Source organism: Brachyistius frenatus, unplaced genomic scaffold (genome assembly GCF_029030835.1).
Source record: "Brachyistius frenatus isolate BFR_SWC_R1_liver_20210118 unplaced genomic scaffold, ASM2903083v1 Contig_33, whole genome shotgun sequence".
Taxonomy (NCBI): domain Eukaryota; kingdom Metazoa; phylum Chordata; class Actinopteri; family Embiotocidae; genus Brachyistius; species Brachyistius frenatus.
In genome coordinates this window covers 418,613-443,467 of record NW_027210632.1, presented here as the reverse complement: position 1 = coordinate 443,467, position 24,855 = coordinate 418,613, and the positions used below count along the sequence as shown (strand labels likewise).

Genomic DNA, 24,855 nt, shown 5'->3' with positions numbered 1-24,855 from the left:
CTGCTCATCCTCCGCTGTAAGAAATATCTATCTTTGCTCGCCCTGCACTGTAAAAAATATCAGTCTCACCAGGCAATTTGTACTCTTGAGTCTTCAAATCATATATTGCACAGACACCAAATCAGTTTCACTTTAAAAAAGCTTCTCCAAAGTAACCATAACACTTCACCATGTGCTGCCAAGTAGAGACCGTGAGGCTCGTGCATTAGTGTGATATGTAGTGAAAAACAGAAGAGCAACTCTTCCTCAGGTGACTGAGAATGTCAATGTAGGGTCGTCTCGGCAAGAACAACCCGTTGACAGTAACATAGGGGGGATATTATGGTAGAGTTGCGGTGCATAAACCCCTTATTACAAATAATTCACAGTTGAGAGTTCAGTGGTGCAAAAACCACAGACTCTGATCTATAGAGATGTGGAAAAAAAAAGATACATGGTCAGATAAGTGTCATCCCTCACCATATGAGTGAGCCTGAGCATGTGTGGCACACACCAGGGGAACAGTGGGCCTGAATACTTGAACCCCACAGTTAATGCATCTGGTTATTGTAAGTCGCTTTGGATAAAAGCGTCAGCTAAATGAAATGTAATGGTGGCTTTTTTTTATTTATTTATTAATTTATTTTTTATGCTGGCATGGTTTGGGTCCACTTGCAAAATCAATACAATGGGAATTGTATGTTATATGACCTTTGCAGTAACCAGATCTCAAGATTTTGGATCAGCATGTTCGACGGTGCTCTCCAACATCATCATCATCAAAAAAACCAACAAATGAGGAAACGTCTTTTGGATGAATAGATTTCCATCCATAAAAATCCAGAGACTTATATAGAGTCCTTTTACTAAGACACTTTATTAGTTTTTCCTATTATTTGCCACCTATCTCGAGATGGCACATTTAATCCTTAAACCCATCCACAGTGTGGATACTTTTTGCAGTGTGCATCATTGGTTGCATCACATGACCCGTTAATCTTCTGTGTATTTCCGCGTTCACGACGGCCGAGCTGTTATCAATGACTGTCCATGGAGGTGTGCAGGGCAAAGATTGTACATAAAAGCGTGCAGGGTTGCACCTAAATCATCATCGCTGCTTCCTCCATCCTCCGATCCGGCTGCGGCTGCTGTTTCCACTCTGAATGAATGAAACCCTGACCATCTGAGGCTCGACTCACTCTCCGCCGCCGCCTCTTCTTCTCCATCGAGCCTCTCGTCGACCAGCGCGGCCGAGCTGGGGGGGAATCCGGGGAAAGGCAGCCGCGGCGCCACGCACCGGCCGACGGACACCCCGCCGCGACGCGCCACCAACATGCTCACCCGGGTCAAATCCGCCGTGGCCGGGTTCATGGGTGGAATCATGGCCGGGGGCAGCTCCGGAGGAGGCGGGAATCCCGGTTCCGAGATGCCGCTGAAATTCCCTTACATGAGACCCGAGTTCCTTGGACTCTCTCCGGATGAGATCGAGTGCTCCGCGGATCATATAGCTCGGCCCATCCTCATCCTAAAGGAAACCAGGAGATTACCGTGGGCTACAGGATACGCTGAGTAAGTAACCTGTACGGCAGCTGCCCTAAACTCCTATATTCTTCTATGTGTCAGTGGGATTTCACGTAAACCACATGCGTTCGGTACCGTGAAGGCCCAGAAGCTGGCAGGGGCTCACCACAACACTTTATTTCATGAACGCGCTCCTTCTCGGGTTGATATAAACACGCTGTTACACCTACACGCATTCAGGTCTGATTCATCGAGAACAATAAGTTGGATTCAAACTGCACCTGTTGTGACCTCCACCCATCTCCTGCATGGTTTTGAATCCACGCACCAACATTTTGCCTGCAACCTCTGGCCTTTTAAATCAAATCTGACCAAACGTGCGTGCCTTCAGAAATGGATAACCGCACATCCAAAGGGTCACGGCCCTCACGTGCAAGAGGATGATGCACCTTCTACCAGCAGTATCTGGGACATAGTCCGCAACAGGGCTCGGTTTATGGCTACTAAAGCTGCGATGGAGTGTCAAGATAAGATAATATATATATATATATTCCTGGCTTGGAGGTCCAAAACTGGCTGACTCGATTTTAACTGACTCTGAATGTTGATGGCGGCAGGGCAATGGAAAGAGCAGTGAACAATCTGTGCTCTTGCAATGATGTCACATATTACACACCATCTTTACCTCACTCCACCACACAGCTGATATATAGGCTAAACTCAGAGAGATCAATGGCAGAAAGATACAGTGGTTTCTAAGTCTTGACAACATTTACTCCATGTTCAGCTTTTTTCACCTTGTGTTGCCAAAAGCCTCGATTATTATGCAGAATATAACATATTATATGTGCATAATCCCCGAGGATGGTGATACTATAAATGTATGAAGTATATTAGCAAATCTTTACACGCAGGGCATGCATGGTAAATAAATAGTAACTTCTTGTGAAAGTGGAGACGGGCACATTTGAGTCTAGCTCAGTAATAGCCAACTCCAGTAGATGGGTATGTTACAAATGCACAACATCTGCGGGGACAATTACTACTATGAATTTCTGACATGATGATCAGCATGTTGCTGAATGTGTATAGCCTGAGGGCCCCGGAGTGTTTATCACGAGAAATAATCCTGATCACCTGTCTGAAACACTCGGCAAAATGGAAAATATCCAGGGAGTTGCCTTGGACACTGAGCGAAAGGCGTGGTAGTTCATACAGAACCGCATGATACAGAACTATTTACAGAGATTACTTTACACATCTCATTGTAGTTATGCTGCATTCTTTTGAACACAGTGACTCAAAAACACTGTGATAGACACAAAACCCACATCACAGCCTCCCCCTCTCACAGAATACATGATATGATTCGATTTTGAAGAAGCTTCCTGTGTTGTTCTAAAAAAATAAAAAAAATAAAAAATGTCTGGAGAAAAAAAAAAGGCAGCACAAGATTCTTTTAGCCGTTATCAATTGATCAGCTGCTTCTTGCTGGCCTCCATTTCCTCCCTTTGGTTAATTAACGCGCTTCTCAGGAGCTTCTCAACGTTTTAGAATAGTTTGTTTGTACAGTCAAGTTATTTCTTCACTTAGTGGTTTTGTGATTTTTTTTTTTTTTTGATTATTGAAAGAATAAATTTACGCGATTCAGTATGGGAGCAGACATTGATTGCCAGAAATATATATATACTCTTTTTTTCTTCTCTCCACAGGATTGTAATAAAGTAATATTGAGAAAAGTAAGGAGATTTCCTAAATATTTTAAGGAGAAATACTGAATATAAATTGAGGCAAGCAAGCACACTATTACTCAAATATTGTTTGTTGAATAACAAGGCAATAACAAGTTTGATGTAAATGGAGTTTGCGTGATCTGTAATTAGGTCCATGGTCACATCTTCCATACTTTCTCTACGTCTAACGCGCGTGCGCACACACACACACACACACACACACACACACACACACACACACACACACACACACACACCGCAGAGCGATACAGAGCATCCATGAGACGTCTCATGTGGATCAGTGTGGTTAATGAGTTCAACTCGTATCAGCATTTAGTTGTAATTAAAGCTTCCTTTGTTCTCATTACAGCAGCCTTTTTCTTTTTCTTGCTCTGGCCTCCTCTAGACACTGGCAATTGATGAGTTTATGACTACATTTTTGGAATAATTCAAATGTCAGGATACATTTAGTGGTTTAGTCAAATATTTTGTCGTGTCATAAATTTACTCTTAAGCTTAATAACGATGCTACTCAGAAAAAGCATCGAAAAAAGCAGTAAGTCTTCCTTATTGGATTTGGCGATGTTTAGTAACCTTAGCCAGACTTTGCTACTTTTCCCGTTCGCCAAACACACACATCAGTCCTCGTCCAGAAAGCGAACCCACCTATTAAAAATATCAATAATAAAGCATAAATGTAATCCCTGGTTTGCTCGTAATTAATAGTGTTTAAGATTATAAGTAGCCAAACAAGAGTTTATCCTGCTTACTATGGCGAACTGGCCGGCTGTACACTGCAGCTGCCTCTTACCTTCCACATGGGTGAACAGCTGGTGAGGTTTCAGACCGGAGACGACGGTACACTGGAATCAAAGGTTGCCCCCATTGCCTTGGTCGAAAATGACTTTCTTGCTCGGCCCAAAGATTTGACATTGAATGACGCCAAGAAAAAAAGAACTCGCTTAAGTTGCTCTATTAATAGACGGGGGGAAAAAAGCGGAGCAGTTTGCAGTTTGTTGGAACGACGTGACCGTTTTATACGTCTCTTGTACGATGGTAGCCGATCGAGGAAAATGGCTTTTGGGCCACGGGGGTTTTTAATTATTGCAGTTCCTGTGAGTGGCCGCAGGGAAAGACTAGCAGCAAGATCGAGTGGTGATGCCATATTTTCTTTACGCATCCGTGGTTTAGATGTCAAGCCTGCTCCGGCGTTAGTGTTTTGGCACAACATCTGTATATCCACCGAGTGCTTATTTACCCTGTCGCATACTTCTTTAAGTGAAAACGAAACATAAAAAGGTCAGCAAGAGACCGTTCGCTAGTTAGTTACAACCGAGGTCTGCTGTTTCAGTGAAATCTGCAAATGAGTCGGTGCTTATCTACCTGTGTGTGAAACCGGAGGCCCATTGTTGCATTAACTGCTAAGAATTTTTGAGCGGTGAATTTGCCACCGTTATCATTGAAAACTGCGTATAATATGTACCATTCTCAGTGATGGTCCTCGCCCATTAGACCTTCATAGTAAACCTGTTCATTCCTCCAGTCCAATTCAAACTCTCTAATTTTGATGTTGCATTTTCTTATCTTTTACTTTCAGGTGGTTTTGCAATCTCGACCAAAACTTGCACGAAAACGTACTAAATACGGGCTTTCTGAAAAAGCACTTCATTGAACTCGTCGCTGTTTTGCTGTTATTGTTCCTTTCATGCTTCGAGTTAACCAGAGGCACAGCTTTGAACCATTGTACTTCACCAAATAATTATTACATCCCTCAGGTCGCTGTCTAGCCCAGAATCTGTTGCAGCGGATAGATAAACAAAAAGGCCATTAGATGTCTGACAATGGAGGGGAAAATTAGGTTTTGTACGTAATGGCAGAAAAAGTAATTGTTCCGAATCACACAAAAAAACAACAACTTGATTGGCAGGGAAATTAAATAATTCTTCCTGCAAATGGTGAAATGAGGACAAATGAGTTGCAAGAGTACTTCCAATCACATGCACACAATAGGACCAGCTGCACCTTTCATGAAACACGGTGGGGTTATTGAATTAAATGGACTGTTGTTATAGAGGATGATAATTGTTTTCCTCATAATTTTACACCGGAGTTCAAATGTGCACGTTCCTTTTTTCACATATGAAATGTACAGCTCATGATCTCACATGCACAGGTCATCACATTGTTGCGTTTGTTGACAGCAGATTAAGTGAAGCAGACAAAGGCTTCCTGGACTTCAGTGTATCAAAAAGCTCCAAAAAGTGCTTGACGCGTCAGGATGTTTTCATACTATAATAACTCAGAGGGCACCTTCTGCTGTTATCATAGTTGCTGTGGTAAATAATTCAGGATTTAAAGCAGAGCTGAGTAATTATGGTGAATACCTTCCCCCGAGACCAGACGACTTTTATACTCTGGTTGTAATGTGTCATTCACCATTTACGCAAAGTTGTATCGCTTGTAGTTCAGGAGTTCTCTCAGTGCCACGAAATTAAACGTGGCAAACCGTTCCACTTTTATCAAGTTGTGCTTCTTGGTAGTTATTGCTTCAGAAGGCCGGCTCCATCATTGGCTGCAAACTGGACAGCCTGGAAAAGGTGGTGGAGAGGAGGACGCTGAGGAAACTATTATCCATGTTGGATAATCCTGACCACCCTCTCCACCACCTGCTGCAGGGACAGCGGAGCACTTTCTCCAAAAGATTCCTCCAGCTCCGCTGTCACAAGGACCGATACAGGAAATCATTCCTGCCCACTGCAATAACATTGTACAATAACTCACCTCTGGCAAAATCCATCACAACAATAACACCGTTGTCTGTTGTCTGTTTTGCTTGGTTGTTTAAACATAAAAATAAATAAAAATAAAAAACTTTGCACTATTATTTGGTTAGTTTTAATTTAATTATTCTATTTTATTTTATTCTATTGTATTGTATATACTGTGCATTTTTATATTTAATATTTGTTACTGTTATTATCTATCTATCTATCTATCTATCTATCTATCTATCTATCTATCTATCTATCTATCTATCTATCTATCTATCTATCTATCTATCTATCTATCTATCTATCTATCTATCTATCTATCTATTGGCATGATTTTAACAAGTCCTTTGCCAAACATAATGAGCAATTTAATGCCTAGTCTTGTCCGACCAACTGTCTAAAACCCAAAGTCGGTTTATCATTGAGACCTAACAAAAGCAACAAAAGTAGGAACCAAGTTCAACCAATCAAAATTGTACCTGGATCATTTTATGCAGATGGCCGAATGGATTATTTGACCAATCATTTTAAGGCCTAATAACAACAAAAGAAGAGAGTAAATTAGGAGGCAACATAAGCATATAGAATACACATTCTTTTTTGTGTAATAAATAATAATATATATATTAGTAAGGAATCAGCTTGAACAGGCTTTTTGCTGCTCAACACTTTCATATACAAAAGCCATTTAATCGCTGCAAATTATTATAAAAGACAAAATCATTTTTGCCCTCCGCCCTCTTTCTGCCGCCACCCTCTCCTTCTCTTTGCTGAACCCACATCCACATTTTGTCCATCATTCTCTTTGTCTCTCTTTCAAATTCATATTAAAAACAGTGTGGCAACAAATAATTGGAACATACATAAACCAAACAGTGATGGATCTAATGATAAATAACTGCAAAATGTTAGATACATCATATAAACCACCTGAATGCCTAATAATTTACATGCACACACACATATATACATATATATGTATCCGAGGTTAACAGGGATTTGAGCCTGAGGACCAGACTGCTGCCTAGCAGAAAACAATCCACAGTCTGTGTCTATAAATAGACATGACAATTTTTCAACTCGCGCACACACACACACACACACACACACATTCAACAACAGCAGCCCCCGGAGACGTCTGTCAGACTGGCCTGTCTCACTTCTTTTTTCTTTTTTTTTCACTATCTATTGGGAACCCAGTGACATAAGATAGCCTTAGCTGTTCAGCAGCCGGTGTAGTGACCTTTTGAAATGGCCAGCAAAAGGATTATTGCTGGAGATTAGGTTGTTTGTTTATTTTAACCAGAAAACCCATGCCTAATGGTTAAATAATATCTTATATTCTTTAAAGCTGCTTTGATCAAAAGCTGCGAGGGTCCTTTTACAACCCATGCCCAGTCTCGCCGTCCTCATCGCAACACTATTGGTGAACACAGTTGAGCATTTTGCAGCCAAAGAGCCAAATATTTCACTCGGGGGTTAATGGAGTTCATAGGGCTAAAAGAAGAGTGAATATCGGACTTTTTAAATGTGCCAGAAACATGACTCCAAATGTGTCATATCGGCTTGGTGCGTGAACAATCTGCAGTTTTGCTAACACTTCTGTCATATCAAAGAAAAAGGTGACAATATGTCAACGGCGTGGGTTTTCTCCAAATCCCACCACAGTCCAAAGACATGCGTGCAAGATTGGTTAATGATTATTAATTGGCTTTAGGTGGGTAGACGGTTGTTTATCTGTCTGTGTTTGCCCTGTGACGGATTGGGAACCTGGAGATAACGGATGGTTAATATGTCAGTGTTGTGTCAGCTTGTCTTTGCTGTCATTAAGTGGGCAAAAAAAAAAAAAAAAAAATCCTGTTATTTCAGGTTATACTTGTTATTGTATTAAAACTCTTACATTTGGCGATGACTTTGACAGTCTGCGCCTTAGATAGCATTTGAGGACTTTCGGTAATGCTCATATTTTTTCTAGGCAAAAAATACTCGGTGGATATTTTATAGGCATATTATTATGTTTTTCTGGTAAAAATGTTGTGAGCAGTGGGGTCGCCAACCTTTTTTCCTCTGAGAACTACTTTGAGTAAATGAACGTGTTCATGTTTAGCAACATTTATTCACACAGCTGAGCTCCACTCTAACCAGCTGAATAAGTTTACATGTGAGCAATAACAACTTACTTCTGAACAAACACGTACTCTCCTGTTTGGAGACCCCGGTGATGCAGGGTTTATACAAAATCGTATTTATTGAGTATGAGGCAGTGGATAAAAAAAATAAAATAAAAAAAAGTGTTTTCCCACACTGATTGTTACAAAAGCACTAAAAAGAAACTTCATGAAGACCGTACAGTTATTATACAACTGTCTTTAATTTATAGTGGGTAACATTTTTGTTCTGCATCGTTAGATAAAGGCACAAATAAAGTTAATTAAGACTGCACACGCACGCGATACGCAGCTTTGGGCGCGTATGTACAACTGCACACAAACAGAGACTTCTTATTCACCCAGAAGCGACTGTCCTGATATATCAGCAGAGCAGAGCAGGGCCACAAATAAGCGGGACTGTTTGATCTTAATCGGGAGCATGACATGAAATGTACTGCTTCTCTGGGTGTGCAGAGAGAAACCGCAGGTCAGAGACTTAATTGTTTGCGACCCTGCAGCGAGCCGCGCTAACCACGAAAGACTGCTCCGCCGTTTCATCCGGCAACAACCATCTGATGTCGCCTTTCACTCCATCCATTTGTTCAGGGCCACAGCTGGGAAGATGACAGCAAGAAGTGGTGCATCTATTGCTTGTAGCTGCAATGCTGAAAATACGTTGCCAAATGTGGTTTTTATATAATTCCTCTGAATTGGCTACGGACAAGCCTAAAATACGCCTCTTTCAGGGTGATTAATGCTGGCAAGAGCGCGCTGAATGAAGACCAGGCCTGCTGTGAGGTGGTAGTGGCCAGAAGGAGGCCAATGAGCTACTGCCCCCCCTCCACTCCCAGCAAGACCCCCACCGCCAAGAGACGGAACTCCTTGCCCAACGGAGAGGGCCTGGGGATGCGAATGGAGCACAGCAAACTGGGAGAGGTAAGAATAACCACGAATACACACTCCATTGAACGCAAATGTATGCACACAAGCGTATAAAGTGTACAGGCATAATGCATTTCGCTCTCAGGCGTAAGTGGAGGAGCGACACAGTTGTAAACCACGAGAGCTCATGTTCTCATTAGTAAAGGGGATATTTCTGTTGTAGCTGCAGCTTCGCTGTTCCAACGAAATATCACATCCTACAGATGTCTTTTGAAGATTTGTCATTGTTGTTGTTGTTGTTGTTGTTGTTGTTGTCGTTGTCGTCGTCTGTCTTGCTGTAAAAATGTCAGACGCTGTAACACTCTGAGACAGTTACACTAACTTTCTTGCCATGAACTGGATGAGGACTGGTACGCCACTTTATTGGCCATCCATCATGCAGCTCGACTTTGTTCAACGCCTCCTCCGCAAACTGGTCATCAGTCAACGAAACTGTGGGGACATCTCCGTTAGAGACAGATCATCAGTCAAGTCATTTTTGACTGGAGTTCATTAAAAGCGTGTGTCTGAACTATTTTGTTGCTGTGGTTACGCCCTCTGTGTTGGTGTAGGAAAGCTTGCGTGCAAGTCTTTTATGAAAGCCAAAACAAAACATTTTCGGGAACAGATATAATGTAAATGTATGTGACTGTGGCACAGACGTGACAGCTTCTCCCAGCAGAGAGAGTGAGGAGGTTTGACCTCTGCAGCTCCTACACACTACTGCACTGAATGAGTCTCTTCTCTCTGATGACTCACCCATATTACAAGCTCAGCTCTCAACATAAGTCATTTAGCTGTTTGTTTTATTTTTCTCTTCTTCAAATGTCAAAAATGACATTATCATAAATTGAGTTTAGTGTGTTAACCTGAAGCATTTTTTTTTTTACATATTTTGGTAACAGTATTCAGAGAATTTGTAGTCTTTTGAGAATTTGTTTTCTTTTTTTTTTCTCATTTTTCCGTTCTTTTGTATCACCTGTCATCAGTCAAACAGTCGTCATAAGGGGGATGACTTTCCAGTTTCAGAGAATGATATATTTTAATGTCACATGGGTGTGGTTTATGTTTAGAGAGATGTTTCTGGACAGCCTTATTTATGGGGGAGGCTGTGGCTCAGACGGTAGAGTGGGCTGCACACCAATCGGAAGGTTGGTGGCTCAATCCTCCTGTCCACATGCCCAAGCGTCCTTGAGCAAGACACCGAACCCTAAGTTGCTCCCGATGGTGTACCATCAGTGTGTTGTAAGTCGCCTTGGATAAAAGCATCAGCTAAATGTAATGTAATATGTGTATGTATGTAAATGGGAGTTCAGTGTTGAATGATTTCTGTGCCACTCATCAGGCTCCAAATGTAAATGGGGTGTTGATGTGTTTTTAAGGTTCAGTGTGTAGGCGATTTATTGGCAGAAATTGATCCAGAAGTTAAATGTTCATTGTTTATAATCACCTGAAACTAAGAAACATTGTTTTCATCACAATAGAATGAGCCCCTCATATCTACATAGGGCGCCATGTTTCTACAGTATCCGAGAAGGGACAAATCAAACACGGGCTCCAGAGAGGGCCTTTCTTGTTTTACATGCAAACCTCTTAAACGCTGAGGGTGAGGGTGAGGTTGAGGCGAGGAGTGTTCAATAGGTCTGTCACTTTTTCCAAAAATTACATTCGAACAAATATCAAATGACAGAATTAATTCACATTAAATTGAACTGGAAAAACATCCAGTATCAGTTGGGCTCTAGTAAGTAATGATTCTGAATGCTGATCCTTATTAATCTTCTCCATGGAAACTCTGATCTGGCAATGACAGTCAGTCGATGAGATACTGACTAGTGGGTGTCAAAATATCAATTTATAGTAATATTAATTCATTGTTCAAATTATTTGTCACGACAACATCATTTATTTTGATTATGTTTGATTACGTTGTTGATTTGCTCTTGCCAGCTTAAAGTTTGATTTGTTTGCAGGACAGTGAAGGACTCGTGTTCCACTACTGGGCCTTGTTCGACGGCCACGCTGGTTCAGGCGCAGCGGTAGTCGCCTCCCGCCTCCTGCAGCACCACATCGCCTGCCAGCTTCAGGCCGTCATAGAGATCTTGCGCAACCTAGCCTCCCTGCCCCCAACTGTGCTGGGGGAGGAGCCTGACATCAATCCCTACCTCCAGGGGAACACCCCAGGCCCTCACCGGGGCCTGAGCCGGGCTGCCTCCCTACGTGGGGCCACGGGCCCACAAGCCTCCCCATGCAGCACCCCGCCTCCGCCACGCTTCTTCACTGAGAAGAAGATCCAGCATGAGAGCCTGGTGATAGGAGCCATAGAGAACGCATTCAAAGAGATGGTGAGAGACGGGTGGCAAGCTTCCGCACTCAGTGGAAATCACGCTGCCATGCCTCATTCATTTATATTGTGGGAGTTTGGCTGACACACTGATGTAGAGTGTGGGAGGGTTAATAATCATGCTGTTTAATCAGCCTCTTAGTGCACCACACCTGTCAGGTGGATGCCTTATCCTGGTGAAGCGTTCAGATTGTGCACCCCTTTTCAGCTAACTTGTACGACGAACCTTTTGCGATTTATGTTAACTAACTGAAAGCTTTACATGAAGAAGGGAGGGGTTCGATTAAAAACTACACTTTAGGCTCTCGGAAGCAGCTTTCTGACCATTTACAGATGAAATATTTCATCCATAGATCGAGAAAGTAATCCTTAACTGCCAGGAATGACAGTAGGTTGCAATTGCAGCTCTACTTAAGTTCCTCTCAGTAGACCAAATTAATTTTAACAACTGCAGATTCCTAGATGAAGCCCATGAAGGCTGTTTATTAACTGTGCTTAATTGGGTGTAAGATATAGCTCAAAAAAGCATCACGTGTATTTTTCCAAATTTACTGAAGGAGCCAACACAGCACAGATCAACAAAAGCTGCTGAATGCTGTCATTACAAGGACGTATGCTGTACTTCCTAACTGATATTCTGACCTGAGGACAAAAAGGCACACATACATTCCCCAACATACAAGATGCGCACAGATTATTTTCAGACCCATAACCGTTCGAGCCTCTGTTCACACCTGATTTGGACAAAATGGCATCTGGCACCACAGAGCTGGCCGATGAAATGATGGCTCCTGGTTAAATGCCACTCAACCGCATTAAACTGGGAACTTCTGTCACCCTGTGGAGTTCAAAGGAGGAATTTGATAAATATGCAGCCAACAAGTAGCTTTCTAATTAAATGGAATTTAGCGGAAATTCTAAAAAATCACAGGGCTACAGGGGCAAATTACATTTTTAGGATACTAAATGCATCACAAACGTTTTAAACTCATATAGAAAATCTGCCATCAATATGTTATCCAAAGTACTTCTATTAGTTATGGGAACCATCATCATTTTCCATCACCGTTTAGTGTTGGAGATGTATTTTGAACTACAGTTTACACAGCAGTACCACTAGATGGCAATGAAAAGCAGTCCAAGCAGGCGAGGTTAGACCCTCCAGTACCCAGATTTAAAAAAAGAAAAAGAAATCCTTATGAAAGCTCTTAAGATTGACTAACCCATGCAATACCTGTCCCCTAAAAGAAGCACTGTTACACATTTGACATCCTTTGTAGAATATTATCACTGCATTAATTAAAGCTGTGGTCTCCATAGTAAAAAAAACAATAATCCACTCTTTTTAATACCTGGAGGAAAAAGCTGCTCCTCGGGAAACGCAGGCTGCAGGTTCCTGCAAAGAACTGCAAATCTGAAGAATAAAATTAAAAAATAAATATTCCTCAATCATGGATCATTTAGAAACCGCATACAAATGGTCATTTCCATAAAATATGTATTATGAAATGAGAAGGGGAAAAAAAGGAGCCATTCTGTCAACGTACGCGCTCTTAAACGTCTTCATGTACCACCCGTACAGAGCTTCTTGAACCGGACGATGCCAAGTCGAGAGCCAAACCTTTTCACATATCAATGTCTACATCATTCAGGCAAAACAAGTCCTTGTTTGACAAGAGGTTCAGGTTAAACCGATCAATAGTCTAAAACAATGCCCACACTTCGTCTGTCTTTCTGAGAATTTGATCAAACTTGCTCACTTTCTGTGTCCGATTATTTTTTTTTCTCCCATCTTGCTCCTTTGGCCTTCACAGCCACAGTTACAATCTTGCTGAATAAAAGTCGTCTCAGGCTACATATTTAAACTCTGCCTACGTGGGCCGCTCGCACTGTGGAATTGTAACTTTGTTGAAGTTTTTTAAATTTTTTACTGTAACGTGGGTGGATGTGGAAGATTCTTGAAGCTTGTCTCCTTACATGTCTCATTAAAGACGAACAAAACTGTGTCTTGTCTTTTCCCCTTTCCCAGGATGCCCAGATCGAGAAGGAGAAGCAGGTTCATAGCATCATAGGAGGATGTACCGCTCTCACTGTAGTTTACCTGCTAGGAAAACTTTATGTTGGGAATGCAGGTGACAGCAGGTACGTTTGATTAGACATGAAATTAAAGGGTCTGTGAAGGAAGGGGTAATAAATACACTGTAGCTAGTAAGCCAGAGGGACCCAAAGATATACGAAGGCAGTACGTGGACCTGCTGGGACAGAGACAGCAGCTTCAACCAATGGAGCGTTGTGTTCTTTTTAAAATGTAAGATTACATTGTACATTGCTTTACCAATATTTTGTCTGTGTCTGCAGGGCTATCATTATTAGAAACAATGATATCGTTCCCATTTCGACAGAGTTCACACCAGAGTCAGAACGGCAGCGACTCCAGTTCCTGGTAAGAAAACTCTTTAATATTAATTTTCACTTTCAAAAACTGCTTGGTTAGGCTTAGGTACCAAAATTATTTGGTTAAGTGTAGGCGCCAAAACTACTTGAAATTGAAAGTCCTGTGTTTGTTCCATCCAACTGTCACATGCCCTCCTCCTTCGGCCTCATGGTCAATGAGCTGGCGGGAAATGGCACCTTATCCATATCTCTCCGACGCCAACAGTTTTGATAACGGGTCAGTATTTGACGCCCTTTGAGCAAGAACTGGCTGAATTTTCTTGTGGAAGTACGGTGATGCAAGACAGCTTGTCTTATATACATATGTATAAATGTGTATAAGGATAATCAGAAAAAGGCATATTAGTCTGAATCTACACACTCCTCACAAATAACTTGAGATACCAATAACCTGAATTAAATGTGCTCATTTTATTGACTAGAGAAGTTGTGTATTGTTGACCAGTTTCTCACTGTGTTTCCTCTACAAGAAGCACACTCAGCAAGGCACTTCTTGTCAATCAGTTTCCTTTGGAGCTGTGGGACGTGAAGAAATAAAAATACAACCCCAAAAATGTAGAAATTCAACCGTTGTGACGACACTCAACAAGCTTGTCAGCTGAGAATAACTGACTGAGAATGACCTTTTTATTAGACAATGACAGTAAGCAGTCAGTCATGTTTCTGCTCTGCTGTGTTTTAGTTTGATTTGATGAATGAAGGAAAGGAATGCGTCAGACGAAAAATTCTATGAAACAGTTTTGTTTTGTTCAGACCATGAAAAGCTCAATACTGGTGCTCTTTGGCCGGCTTAAAATAGCTGCCAAGGAAAGTTGGAGTTTTAGTATTTTACTGATTTTTTTTTTTTTCCCCCTTCACAGTAGATCCTGACAAACACATTAGCACGGAGTATATTATCAAGCAGCTTATCTCTAGATGTATGGGTATTGGCACAGTCCATAAGTATCATTAAAATGCAGTAGATGCTTTGGGTAGTTTCAAAACACTTGCTTCGTTTGGCCACCAGAACACGAGTTGGTTTATTTTTTAAGATGTAAAATGTGCCACCCAGTTCATACCTTGGTCACATTTCTTTAATAACAAACTACAAAAGTATTATTGTCAAACTGTTTATGCTATATGTCCATGTCTAAAAAAAAAAAAGGAATGGCGGACACTATATCTTAAGAGTTAAGTGACAATGGGCAAAAATGATCTGTGAAATCTGCCACACATTTAGCAGCTTGACTGACTTGAATATTGTTGTCCGTCCTCCAGGGTTTCATGCAGCCTCACCTGTTAGGAAATGAGTTCACGCACCTCGAATTCCCCCGGAGAGTTCAGAGGAAGGAAGTGGGCAAGAGGATGCTCTACAGAGACTTCACCATGAACGGATGGTACGTTTGCTCTCCTCTTTTTCGTTTTCATTTCGCCATTATCATTTTCACTGAGCAGACCAAGCACTTAAAAGACTCAAACATCCTCAAAATGTCTAACGTTCTGAGATTGCGAATCCAAACCGTCTCCAGCGGCATCCATATTAGATGAAACAATAATCTGAAAAAGGTTTAATTTGTTTTTGGCGCTGTGGCCCCGATTCTTTCCTCCTGCAAACCCTTTCCTGTCTCCTTTACTGCTGCTGACACTCTTGGATACCGTGTGAGCTGAAGAGAGCAGGAGGGCGCTAATGAGGGAGCAGCCTAACCTGATGTGATATAATGATACAGCAGGGATGTATGTGCAATGTTATGTGGGTTAGCCGTCTGACTGTGGCTGCAGTGGGAGCCGGTAATGAGATGTGCTTTTACTGACACACTCACTCACACAGGCAGGCACATACTGTACAGTACTGTGGTGTATGATGTATATTTCACAATGAGAGTGCCCATCGGGACCAGAAATGTGCCTGCCAGGATGTGTCACAGCATCAACTACTGTTGTGTTTTTCTTCATATCCAAGAAAAGAAGAAATTTAGAGTCATGTTTTGTATTTTAAGTCCATACCTTGCAAGACAGGATACATTAATGGCGTGAATTCAGTAGTCAAGTTTTGGCGCCGATACCAAAACTGTAGTTACATCTTCCTCTGAGAAATGTTTCCACACCGATACATTTTTATTTTAAAACGGCATTTTGTAACAAAAGCAATCTGCATGCACACAGGCACTTTAAGATAATCCCCATTCATACTAATACACCTGAAAACACGTCACGTGACTATTCACAACACAGAACATGCCCCATCATCAGATTCTGTAACCTGCAGCGTTGGTTCGGTTTCGGCGTGAGGAATGAAATTGTCAGCAAAAAAGTATCAGGGCAGGTCAAAGAGCCGGGTGGGTCACCAAGTACGGTGCAACACCAACGCTCCGGGTAGGGCTAATGACACTGCCGGATACGGGAGTTGTCAAAAACTAGTTTAAACAATAGCTTGCCTCCTGCGCATTTATGTAGTCGTAGCATTATGCAGAATTTAAAGCCCTAAAATGGAATCATTTGAAAACGCTAAAGTAGTGCGGATGCTAGGCGTAAACCTAGCAGAAGTTATGCGTTTCAAAACGAGAAAAAAAAAACAAAAAAAAACACGTTTTAGTGTGACCGTAGCGGAGGTGCTATATCTTGTTGAATTTTCAGTGATTCACAACAGGGAAAGAAAAGAAAAAAATCAATAAAGCTTCACATTTCAGAAGCTGGAAACACATTTCACATGTGAAATGCAAATGAAGACAATACTGAAAAGCTTTCTCATTCAGAAGCTCATTTGCTTTTGAGATTAAACAGTGGGGGGAAAAAAGTAAGCACAGTCTGTGGTTGACTGTACTCTCTCTCTCTCTCTCTCTCTCTCTACCAGAGGTGTTAAGTTTGACAAGCACGACTATGAGCGTGGCTGATGGATAAAGAAGCACTCTCTCTGCCTCTTCAGCTCAAAGGCATGCAGGCAAAAAGCCAGGCAGAAAGAGCGTGTTGCGTTTCAGTCGGGGGGGAAAATACACGACTCGCTTTTTGGAGACAGACAAATGGGCGGAGAGGCTCATGGACCGACAGATGGAAAAGACCCTGGTCAGATATGAGGCCGTTTGAAGTTGTAGATATTCTCCACTGACTTGTGACGTCAAGCCTAATGTAGCTAGTTCAAGTCCATCAGCGTCAGCCAGAGTCTTCCTGTCTGACATCAAAGCTCCATTTCTAAATATGTTTTCAGATCCTCTCCCTCCGTTTGTGCACTTGTGAACTAGTTTTAGGTTTTCGCTTATGCATTCCAAGATTCCCTTCCCCTCGCTTTCATGCTTAATATTTCAGCAGCCAAAACACTTGTTTTTGCACTCCAGAGAGATACTTTGTCATCGAGATGGAAGCCAAATCAAAAGCCTAAAAGAAGTATGGCATTCGCTTTGTTTCTAACCTACTGTATATGTTAATTACTAAGCAAGGCAAGTCTGACAATTGCAAGAATAAAATGGGACAAACACACTGCCATTGTGTTTCCTGTCGCTCAGTACGAGACTGTGTTTATTTCCATATCTTCATTTATTAACATTTTATTAGCAAACTACAGTATGTAGAAATGAGTGTAAGGAGTGCTACTTATCTTGTAAAAATAAAAAAAAAAGTTCTGGGGGAGCTTTCTGGAGACCGACGTCATCGCGGTTATCTTGGTGTGGCCTTAGAGACGACATTTTCAAATAGAAAGACCATGTTTCAAACAGAGGTGTCGAGTTGGAAAGACGTGGGGATTTACCAGGAAGGGGCAGTCAATTAAAGCCACTTCATCAAGTTTCATAATGGCCACACGGGCAGCTGAACAAGCTGCACAATATTTAAAAATGCACATAAATTTTGTTTTGTTGGGTAACCCATTAACACCTGTAGGCAGTGATGGAGGAAGATTCGAATTAATTCAGACATTTCTTTCCACCCAAGAAATATTTTCTCTTTTTAGCTCGGTTTTGGTCTCCACCAAGTTGTAAAAGAAATGTGTTGGCCTCAAAGAGAGGTATATTAGTGGCATGTTTGATTTGATTGACATGCCCGTGATACACTTTCCTGTATAAGTGGGCAGGGCATAGTGTCTTAAAGTTCTCAGTGAAATCCACCCCTTCCTCCAAATGTGGTCACTTCTGGCAAAAAAAAACAAAAAACCTCAAAATGGCAATATCCAAAATGTCAGACTCGAGGCTTCAAAAACAACGGGTGACATCGTATGTGAAGTCATATTGAACTTGACTACCATCTTCTGTATTTTAAGATGCATTGCTTTAAGTGCTCCATCTCGCAATGGTAATGAATGTGAAAAATAATTAGTGGATCTGCCTCATGATTCGCATCAGCCGCACGGCTCCTGGGTTCTTCCGTGAGACAAAATCTCTTTGAAATCGGGCCGGTAGTTTTTCCACAATGCTCCTGACAAACAAATCACACCGCAAACATTAAAAAAATAAAAAATAAATTTAAAAAAAGTGCCCAGTAATCCATCAGGTGGAAATTGGCCTCGTTTGACGTACATCTGGTGACACAAAGATAGCATTTAAGATACAATAATTAAGGGTGTCCTTCTACTCTCCACTTGTGTACCTCCTTTTCAGTCCGTGTGTGTGTGTGTCAAAGACAGATGATATACCCATACTTTGAAAACTGTGTATATCGAAGAAAATGAGAGAGAAAAATTCACTTTCTTGGTCTTCTTTTTCTTTTCTCTCCTCACTCAGGGCGTACAAGACCATAGAAGATGAAGATCTCAAGTTTCCACTTGTATACGGCGAAGGAAAAAAGGCAAGTGTGTGTGGGTTTGACTGTAAAAGTGTGCGTGTCTTTTCAAGGCTCTGTACTGTACTATATGTCTACTCTGGAATTCAGAGCTGCAGAGAAAATCACCAGCTCCAAAATTGTCAGTCTGACACACACACACACACACACACACACACACACACACACACACACACACACACACACACACACACACACACACACACACACACACTGACTACATGCCTGCCAGGCACTCAGTGAGTGGGTGAACACTTGGTCTCAGATGTGCAACACAGTGTGTGCGAGAGAGTACACCCTGACTAGACGAGAAGTACCTTCACTCAGGCAGCACCGCTACATTACCCCCCCACACACACACACACACACACACACCCCCCACACACACCACACACCACACACACACACACACACACACACACACACACACACACACCACACCCCACACCACACCTCACCACACACACACCACACACACACACCACACCCCACCACACACACACACCACACCCCACACCACACCCCATACCACACCCCACCACACACACCACACCCCACACCACACCCCATACCACACCCCACCACACACACACACACACACACCACACCCCATACCACACCCCATCACACACACACACCACACCCCACCACACACACGCACACCCCACGGCCTTTGTGAGTTGAGCAGTGAAGTTAATCCTCACTTGGATAACCAGGGGAAAGAGGTGAGAAGAAGAGACCAAAAACACTCCAAATGAATTGCACAAAAAGCCTTCAACTCTGTCACATCTGTTTGTTTCATATTTTCAATCAATTCAAGAAGCGACGCCAAAAAGGAAAACGGCCTCTGACGACCACACAGCACCAGGGTTGCCTGATGAAGAGCTCCTGAATTCAAAGAGCATTCACAACACAGACTTTTCACATGACAATGAAAGAGCTTGCCAAAAAAATAAAATCACTAAAAGAATAGCTATACTTTCCAGAAAAAAAGACATTGATGGGATGACACAAATTCTGTCATTTACTGCAAAACAATTTCCATATGTGTGTGTGTGATTTTCCATTTGCACCAGCAACATATTTACTTGTTTGTTCATTTAATTAAAAGACACTGCCAAACTTGAGCTTTGTTTCAGCACGCTGTACACCAATTACCAGCAGCTCTGTCACCCACTGACAGTGCCCTCTAGAAGTGTTTTGACAGTCCAGTGAAATTTGTTGATCTGACTCACTTGTATTTTTTTGATAATGGCGGCAGCAGCTGCATGAATTCAGAAGACAGATTCTGTCTACATACAGAGCAGTTTCTTCAACCCCGCTGGGCGGACGTTTATCCCACAAGACAATGACCAAGCTGGGACCCCCGTGACCCTGTTCAGGATACCGCGGGTATAGATAATGGATGGATGGAAAAACTGTTAAGGTCTCAGACTGGTCAACTCAGCTTCATGTGTATTTTAAATGGCATAACATTTGATCACAAATTTTCCTCTGCTTTTATACTATTTACTGGGAAGCAACAGCAAGACACAGTCACCCAGTGTTAAAAGACACAAATGCTTTCCAAGAAGAAGTACGTGTTGGTGCCTAAAGTAAAAAACCATTTGTGTTTTCCAGGCACGGGTGTTGGCCACCATCGGTGTGACCCGCGGGCTCGGTGACCACGACCTCAAAGTTCATGACTCCAACATCTACATCAAACCGTTCCTTTCCTGTTGCCCCGAGGTAAGCGCTGCCACTGCAGTTAACCTCCAGACTTTTTTGAGAAGGTACATTTGCTTTGAAAGTTTCTTAATTAGACACACATAGGGACGCTCTTCGGTGAAATGTTTAATTGTGGATTGATTAAGATCCCTTTTCTTTAACAAAATAAACCAATTTGAAAAAAAAATGTAAATAAAATTGTCAAGAGATGTTTTGGAGATGAATGCTTTTCACGGGACAGCAATGAGATTTTAATTGTAGTTTTAATAAACTCTGAGATCGACATTTAAAGAACAGCAATATGGGGTTATTTTTTTAAATGGCATCAGTTTGTGTCCTGGATGTGAAGGAGCCAATGCGTTGTACACTTTCTTACTAGTGCCTTTTAAAGTAAACTGACATACTCATAGTCTGTATATAAAAATGGACAGAGTTTCTGTGTCTGAAAAGTGGAACCAAAGCAGAAGTGCCTTAATGTGCAATACCACTTAGGGCCACTAGGGGCTGGCTATTAAAAAAAAAAAAAAAAAAAAAAAACTTCAGTCTTACAGTAGGCGCCTATTCAAAAAAGCACCAATGTCTAATCTCATAGTTAAATGAAAGATGAGGCCTGACCGAGAAACATGTTTTTTGGCAGTGTCGGGTTTGATTGATATGCCTGGGGCGCAGTCACGTTGCTGGTATAGATGGGCGGGGCATAGTGTCCTCAGGATCCCAGTTAAACCCCGCCCCCTTTCTCGCTCCTTCTGAGCTCATCCAAATATGGTCACTTCTGACTCCAAAAAAAAACCCCAACAAGATGGCAACAACCAAAATACCAAACTCAAAGCGGGTTAGAAACCCACCGGTAACTTCACAGCAAGTTGCCACTTAGACATACTGTGTTTTAATGGCTCATTATCTCAGAAGATAATAGACACTGAAAGTACAAAAGAGAAATCTGAATTCGGTTCCCATAATTGAGCCCGGACGTCATTTCACATTTCCAAAAAAAAAACACAAAACCTGGTGAACGGGGCTTCCTAGTTGGGAAACTAATCAGCGCTGCTCATGTGGGGGGAAATAAAACAAAAAGCAACAAAACAATAAAATAGGTACAGGAAAGGAGGCTGTGAGAGTTCAACTTCCTGCCCACTAAATCTATCAAAATGATAGAAAAACAGAAGAATTGTACCCATTCAAACAAAATATAAGTTGGGAGTCACCAGGATGGGAAAAGGGATATAAATGATCAAATTAAATAAACTTTCACACTTCACACGCACAGTCCCTCCCCAAAACCACACACACACACACACACACACACACACACACACACACACAACCGAGCACCAAACCAGCCAGTTGAGGGAGAACATCACAGGTGCAGCAAATTGCTCCTGATGAGGTTGAGCGCGCATGTCTCTGCGAGTCTACTATGTTTCAAATGGTGAAATGTACACGTGCATTTCTCACACGGTGAAATACAACAGATATTAGCTCACTGCCGTCGTCTGCGGTCGTGGATCGTGGTCTGGCATGTTAACCTCCCCGCCAGCATTCCCTGAAAGCCATTCGACTTTACAATCAAAAACAAACCCTTTCTCTCAGCTGTCCGAATCAGATGTTTCCTTTCTCCTTCGCGTCACGAATCGCGAAAGGACGAGCGCCTCCGCATGACCGGCCACGCTCCCCACCCCTGCACACATATATCTGCACCGCGGTCTCCGGGAGTAGCGGTTTTTTTGGGGGTTTTTTTTGTTGTTGTTGCCGCCCCGTCTGAACCAGGTCCTCCGCTGCTGGAGAACTTGAGCTCACCTGTCCGACTGTCTGGCGCTGGTTTCAAAGCGCTTTCATCTTCTGATGTAGTTTGTCTTATAGAGTTTTGCATTTTTTTTTTTTTTTTTTTCCTCCCCGAGCTCTCTGCTTGATCTTTAATTCATTAACACCGGGGGTTCACACCAGGTTCACGCGGAAGACTTAACTCCTCTCAACGCTCCTCTCTGCGTCTCACGTCTCACCAAAGCCTCTCCAGTGGGTTCTTCAAGACGGTCTCGCTAAAGGGAGGCTGCGTTGAATTCATTAAGTCGAATGAACTTAGTAACTCCAGCTGCGTTAGTCGAGCGCACTCGATCTCTGGGAGAAATCTTTCACTTGGCGCAAATTTAGTACGTCCAAGGTCTTAATGTTTTTGTCATGTGCTACGAGCGGTACGAGCGCGGTCGCTGGCATTCGTGCCAGCCGCTGCATTATCGTTAAACCCGTCCAGCCCTGGGCTATTTGTTTTTTTTTTTTTTTTTTTATTTGTTTTTTAAAATTTTGACCAGGAAAAAAAAAAAAAAGAAATCTTCCAAATTTAGTCAGTAACAGCTGCAAAACACCGAGGCCAAAAACCGAACAACCTCGGGCTCTGTGGATAAGAGACGCCGAGGAGGGTTTTGAAATGCAAGTCCTTCACAGTGAGATTTGAAACGCCCAAGCGGAAACTGACATATTTTATTTCTCCCGAATCAAAATGAAAACTTAAGAGAGTCGTTAAGAGACTGAAGCTGTGCTAAAAAAAAAAAAAAAAAAAAAAAAAGTAAAATTCACAACTGCGACTCTACTAATTGTACAAAGTGCAACAATGCTGCATTTCAGTCTTGCAAAACGGGATTAGCTAAATGTAGAGTTTCATTTCACCGTTTTGTAATGTGTTTTTAAGAAAGAAAACACGACCTTGAATCAATTGATGGATTGTTTTGTATTATTTGGTGCATATTTATTATGTAACGTGCGTACGGAATGAATACATTTATTTAAAAGTCCTTCGATTCTACATTCACGGTGCCTTTAAAAAAAACAAATAAAAACAAAACGTATCCGGGGGACCCCAGATGGACATTCTTGGCTCACCGCGGCTTATTTATTGATTGGTTTGGTTTGACGATGAATAAATGAGTGTAGAAACTGGTTAGCATTGATTAGCGAGACCCGGCCTTGTACTTGAATTCTTCTTCTGTTCCTTTTTATTCTTTTTCATGTTCATTTGAAATGAATATTTGTTACTTATTAAAGATGGGAGAAAATAATTCCATATTTCAGCCGTGACCACGCGACCAAAGTAATAACGGAGGTTTGGTGTCTGCAGATAAACAGGCCGAAGAATAAAATGGTAAAAAAAAAACAACAAAAAAAAATGTTGACGACCTAAAACATGACTGCGATTTAACTGATGAGGACTTCTTTATTTTAAAAGAACTTCTTGGTTTTTTTTTTTTTGTGGTTTGTCACGCAGGTGAAGGTGTATAACCTGACGCAGTATGAGCACGGTGCCGACGACGTTCTGGTGATGGGCACCGACGGTCTCTGGGACGTCCTCTCTAACCAGGAAGTAGCCGAAGCAGTCACCACCTTTCTGGCCAACTGTGATCCCGACGACCTGCACAGGTTGTTGTTTTTTTTTTGTTTTTTTTTTTTTGCTTCAATTATTTAAAATTATTATTACATAATGTGAATTCTGGAATCTGCGCCTTCCGCGCGGCGCAGTTTATTCATTAGATTCGCATTTGCGTTTGCCCGCCGACGGCAAATTTCTAACGACAGACACCCGTTGTGAATTCTGAATTTCAAGACGGCGCGATTACATTTTAAAGAGGCTTCAACAAAACAAAACAAAAAAATGTAAAATTAGCCACGCTTTTTTTTTTTTTTTTTTTTTACAACACCGCCGCATTCATTGTCGTTTCTTTCCTTTGCCCAGGTACACGATGGCAGCACAGGACCTGGTGATGCGAGCGCGTGGCGTGCTGAGAGACAGAGGCTGGAGGATCACCAACGAGCGTTTGGGCTCCGGGGACGACATCTCGGTCTTCATCATACCGCTGATGTACGGCAACCGCCAGCCCTGAGGGGCCCCGCTGCGGTGCAAAAGGACCCGGAGGGCCTGTACGCTCCAAAAAAAAAAAAAGAAGCATTGATTGGTCCAGAACCCCGAATCCCCCTTTCAGTTCCCTCTGCGGCCTGCACATTCATTTGGCTTCCTCAGACGGGGAGGAGGAGGAGGAGGAGGAGGAGGAGGAGGAGGAGGGAGGGAGGTTCAAGTGGAACTTAGATTCGCCGGTGCTTCACTTCTCCACAGGGTGTTCAGGATTTGGTCACCGCAGGGCAACGACAGGCCAGAGCGTCCGTTTACGTCTTTTTTTTTTTTTTTTTTTTTTTTTTAAGAAGGGACAATTTGATTTCATTCACGTCGCGAATCGACGCCGTCAAAAAGTACGTTTGCCCCCCCCCCCCGAGGGCGTCGCACGTCGACGCGACAGCGGTTCCAGAGACTGGGCGGAGGTGACTTTTCCCGAACTTCCGCCGAGACGCGAAGGCTAAAATAGGCCGAAAAAGCCCCCCCCCCCCCCCCTTCTCTCCGTCCTCCTCTTCGGCTCCGTCGTTGTGCTCGTCGGCTTCTCCCCTTTCGCCCCTTTCCCTCGGTCCTCTTTTCTTCTCTCGTGCCGTACAGTCGAGTTGTTTCATGTAAAAAAATTTTAAAAAAAAAGGAAGAAATACCTCCTCCGTCTGGC

At 42.4% G+C, this 24,855-nt stretch overlaps 1 protein-coding gene across 1 annotated transcript; it reads left to right on the top strand.

The window, feature by feature from the left end:
• The first annotated feature begins 982 nt into the window (after positions 1 to 982).
• On the top strand, positions 983 to 24,329 carry LOC138621902 (protein phosphatase 1H-like). Its single transcript, XM_069700256.1, has 10 exons — positions 983 to 1,548; positions 8,901 to 9,090; positions 11,049 to 11,420; positions 13,449 to 13,561; positions 13,778 to 13,862; positions 15,131 to 15,249; positions 18,559 to 18,622; positions 20,237 to 20,344; positions 23,580 to 23,731; positions 24,045 to 24,329. The coding sequence occupies exons 1-10, from the start codon at positions 1,313 to 1,315 to the stop codon at positions 24,190 to 24,192; spliced, it is 1,587 nt and encodes a 528-aa protein (XP_069556357.1). The 5' UTR covers positions 983 to 1,312; the 3' UTR covers positions 24,193 to 24,329.
• Positions 24,330 to 24,855: the final 526 nt, after the last annotated feature.

Excerpts from the sequence above, each read along its gene's own strand:
- LOC138621902 (XM_069700256.1), top strand. The coding sequence starts at position 1,313 with ATGCTCACCCGGGTCAAATCCGCCGTGGCCGGGTTCATGGGTGGAATC. Across the intron at positions 13,562-13,777 it reads GGGAATGCAGGTGACAGCAG|GGCTATCATTATTAGAAACA; the intron begins GTACGTTTGATT and ends CTGTGTCTGCAG. Across the intron at positions 20,345-23,579 it reads TCCTTTCCTGTTGCCCCGAG|GTGAAGGTGTATAACCTGAC; the intron begins GTAAGCGCTGCC and ends TTTGTCACGCAG.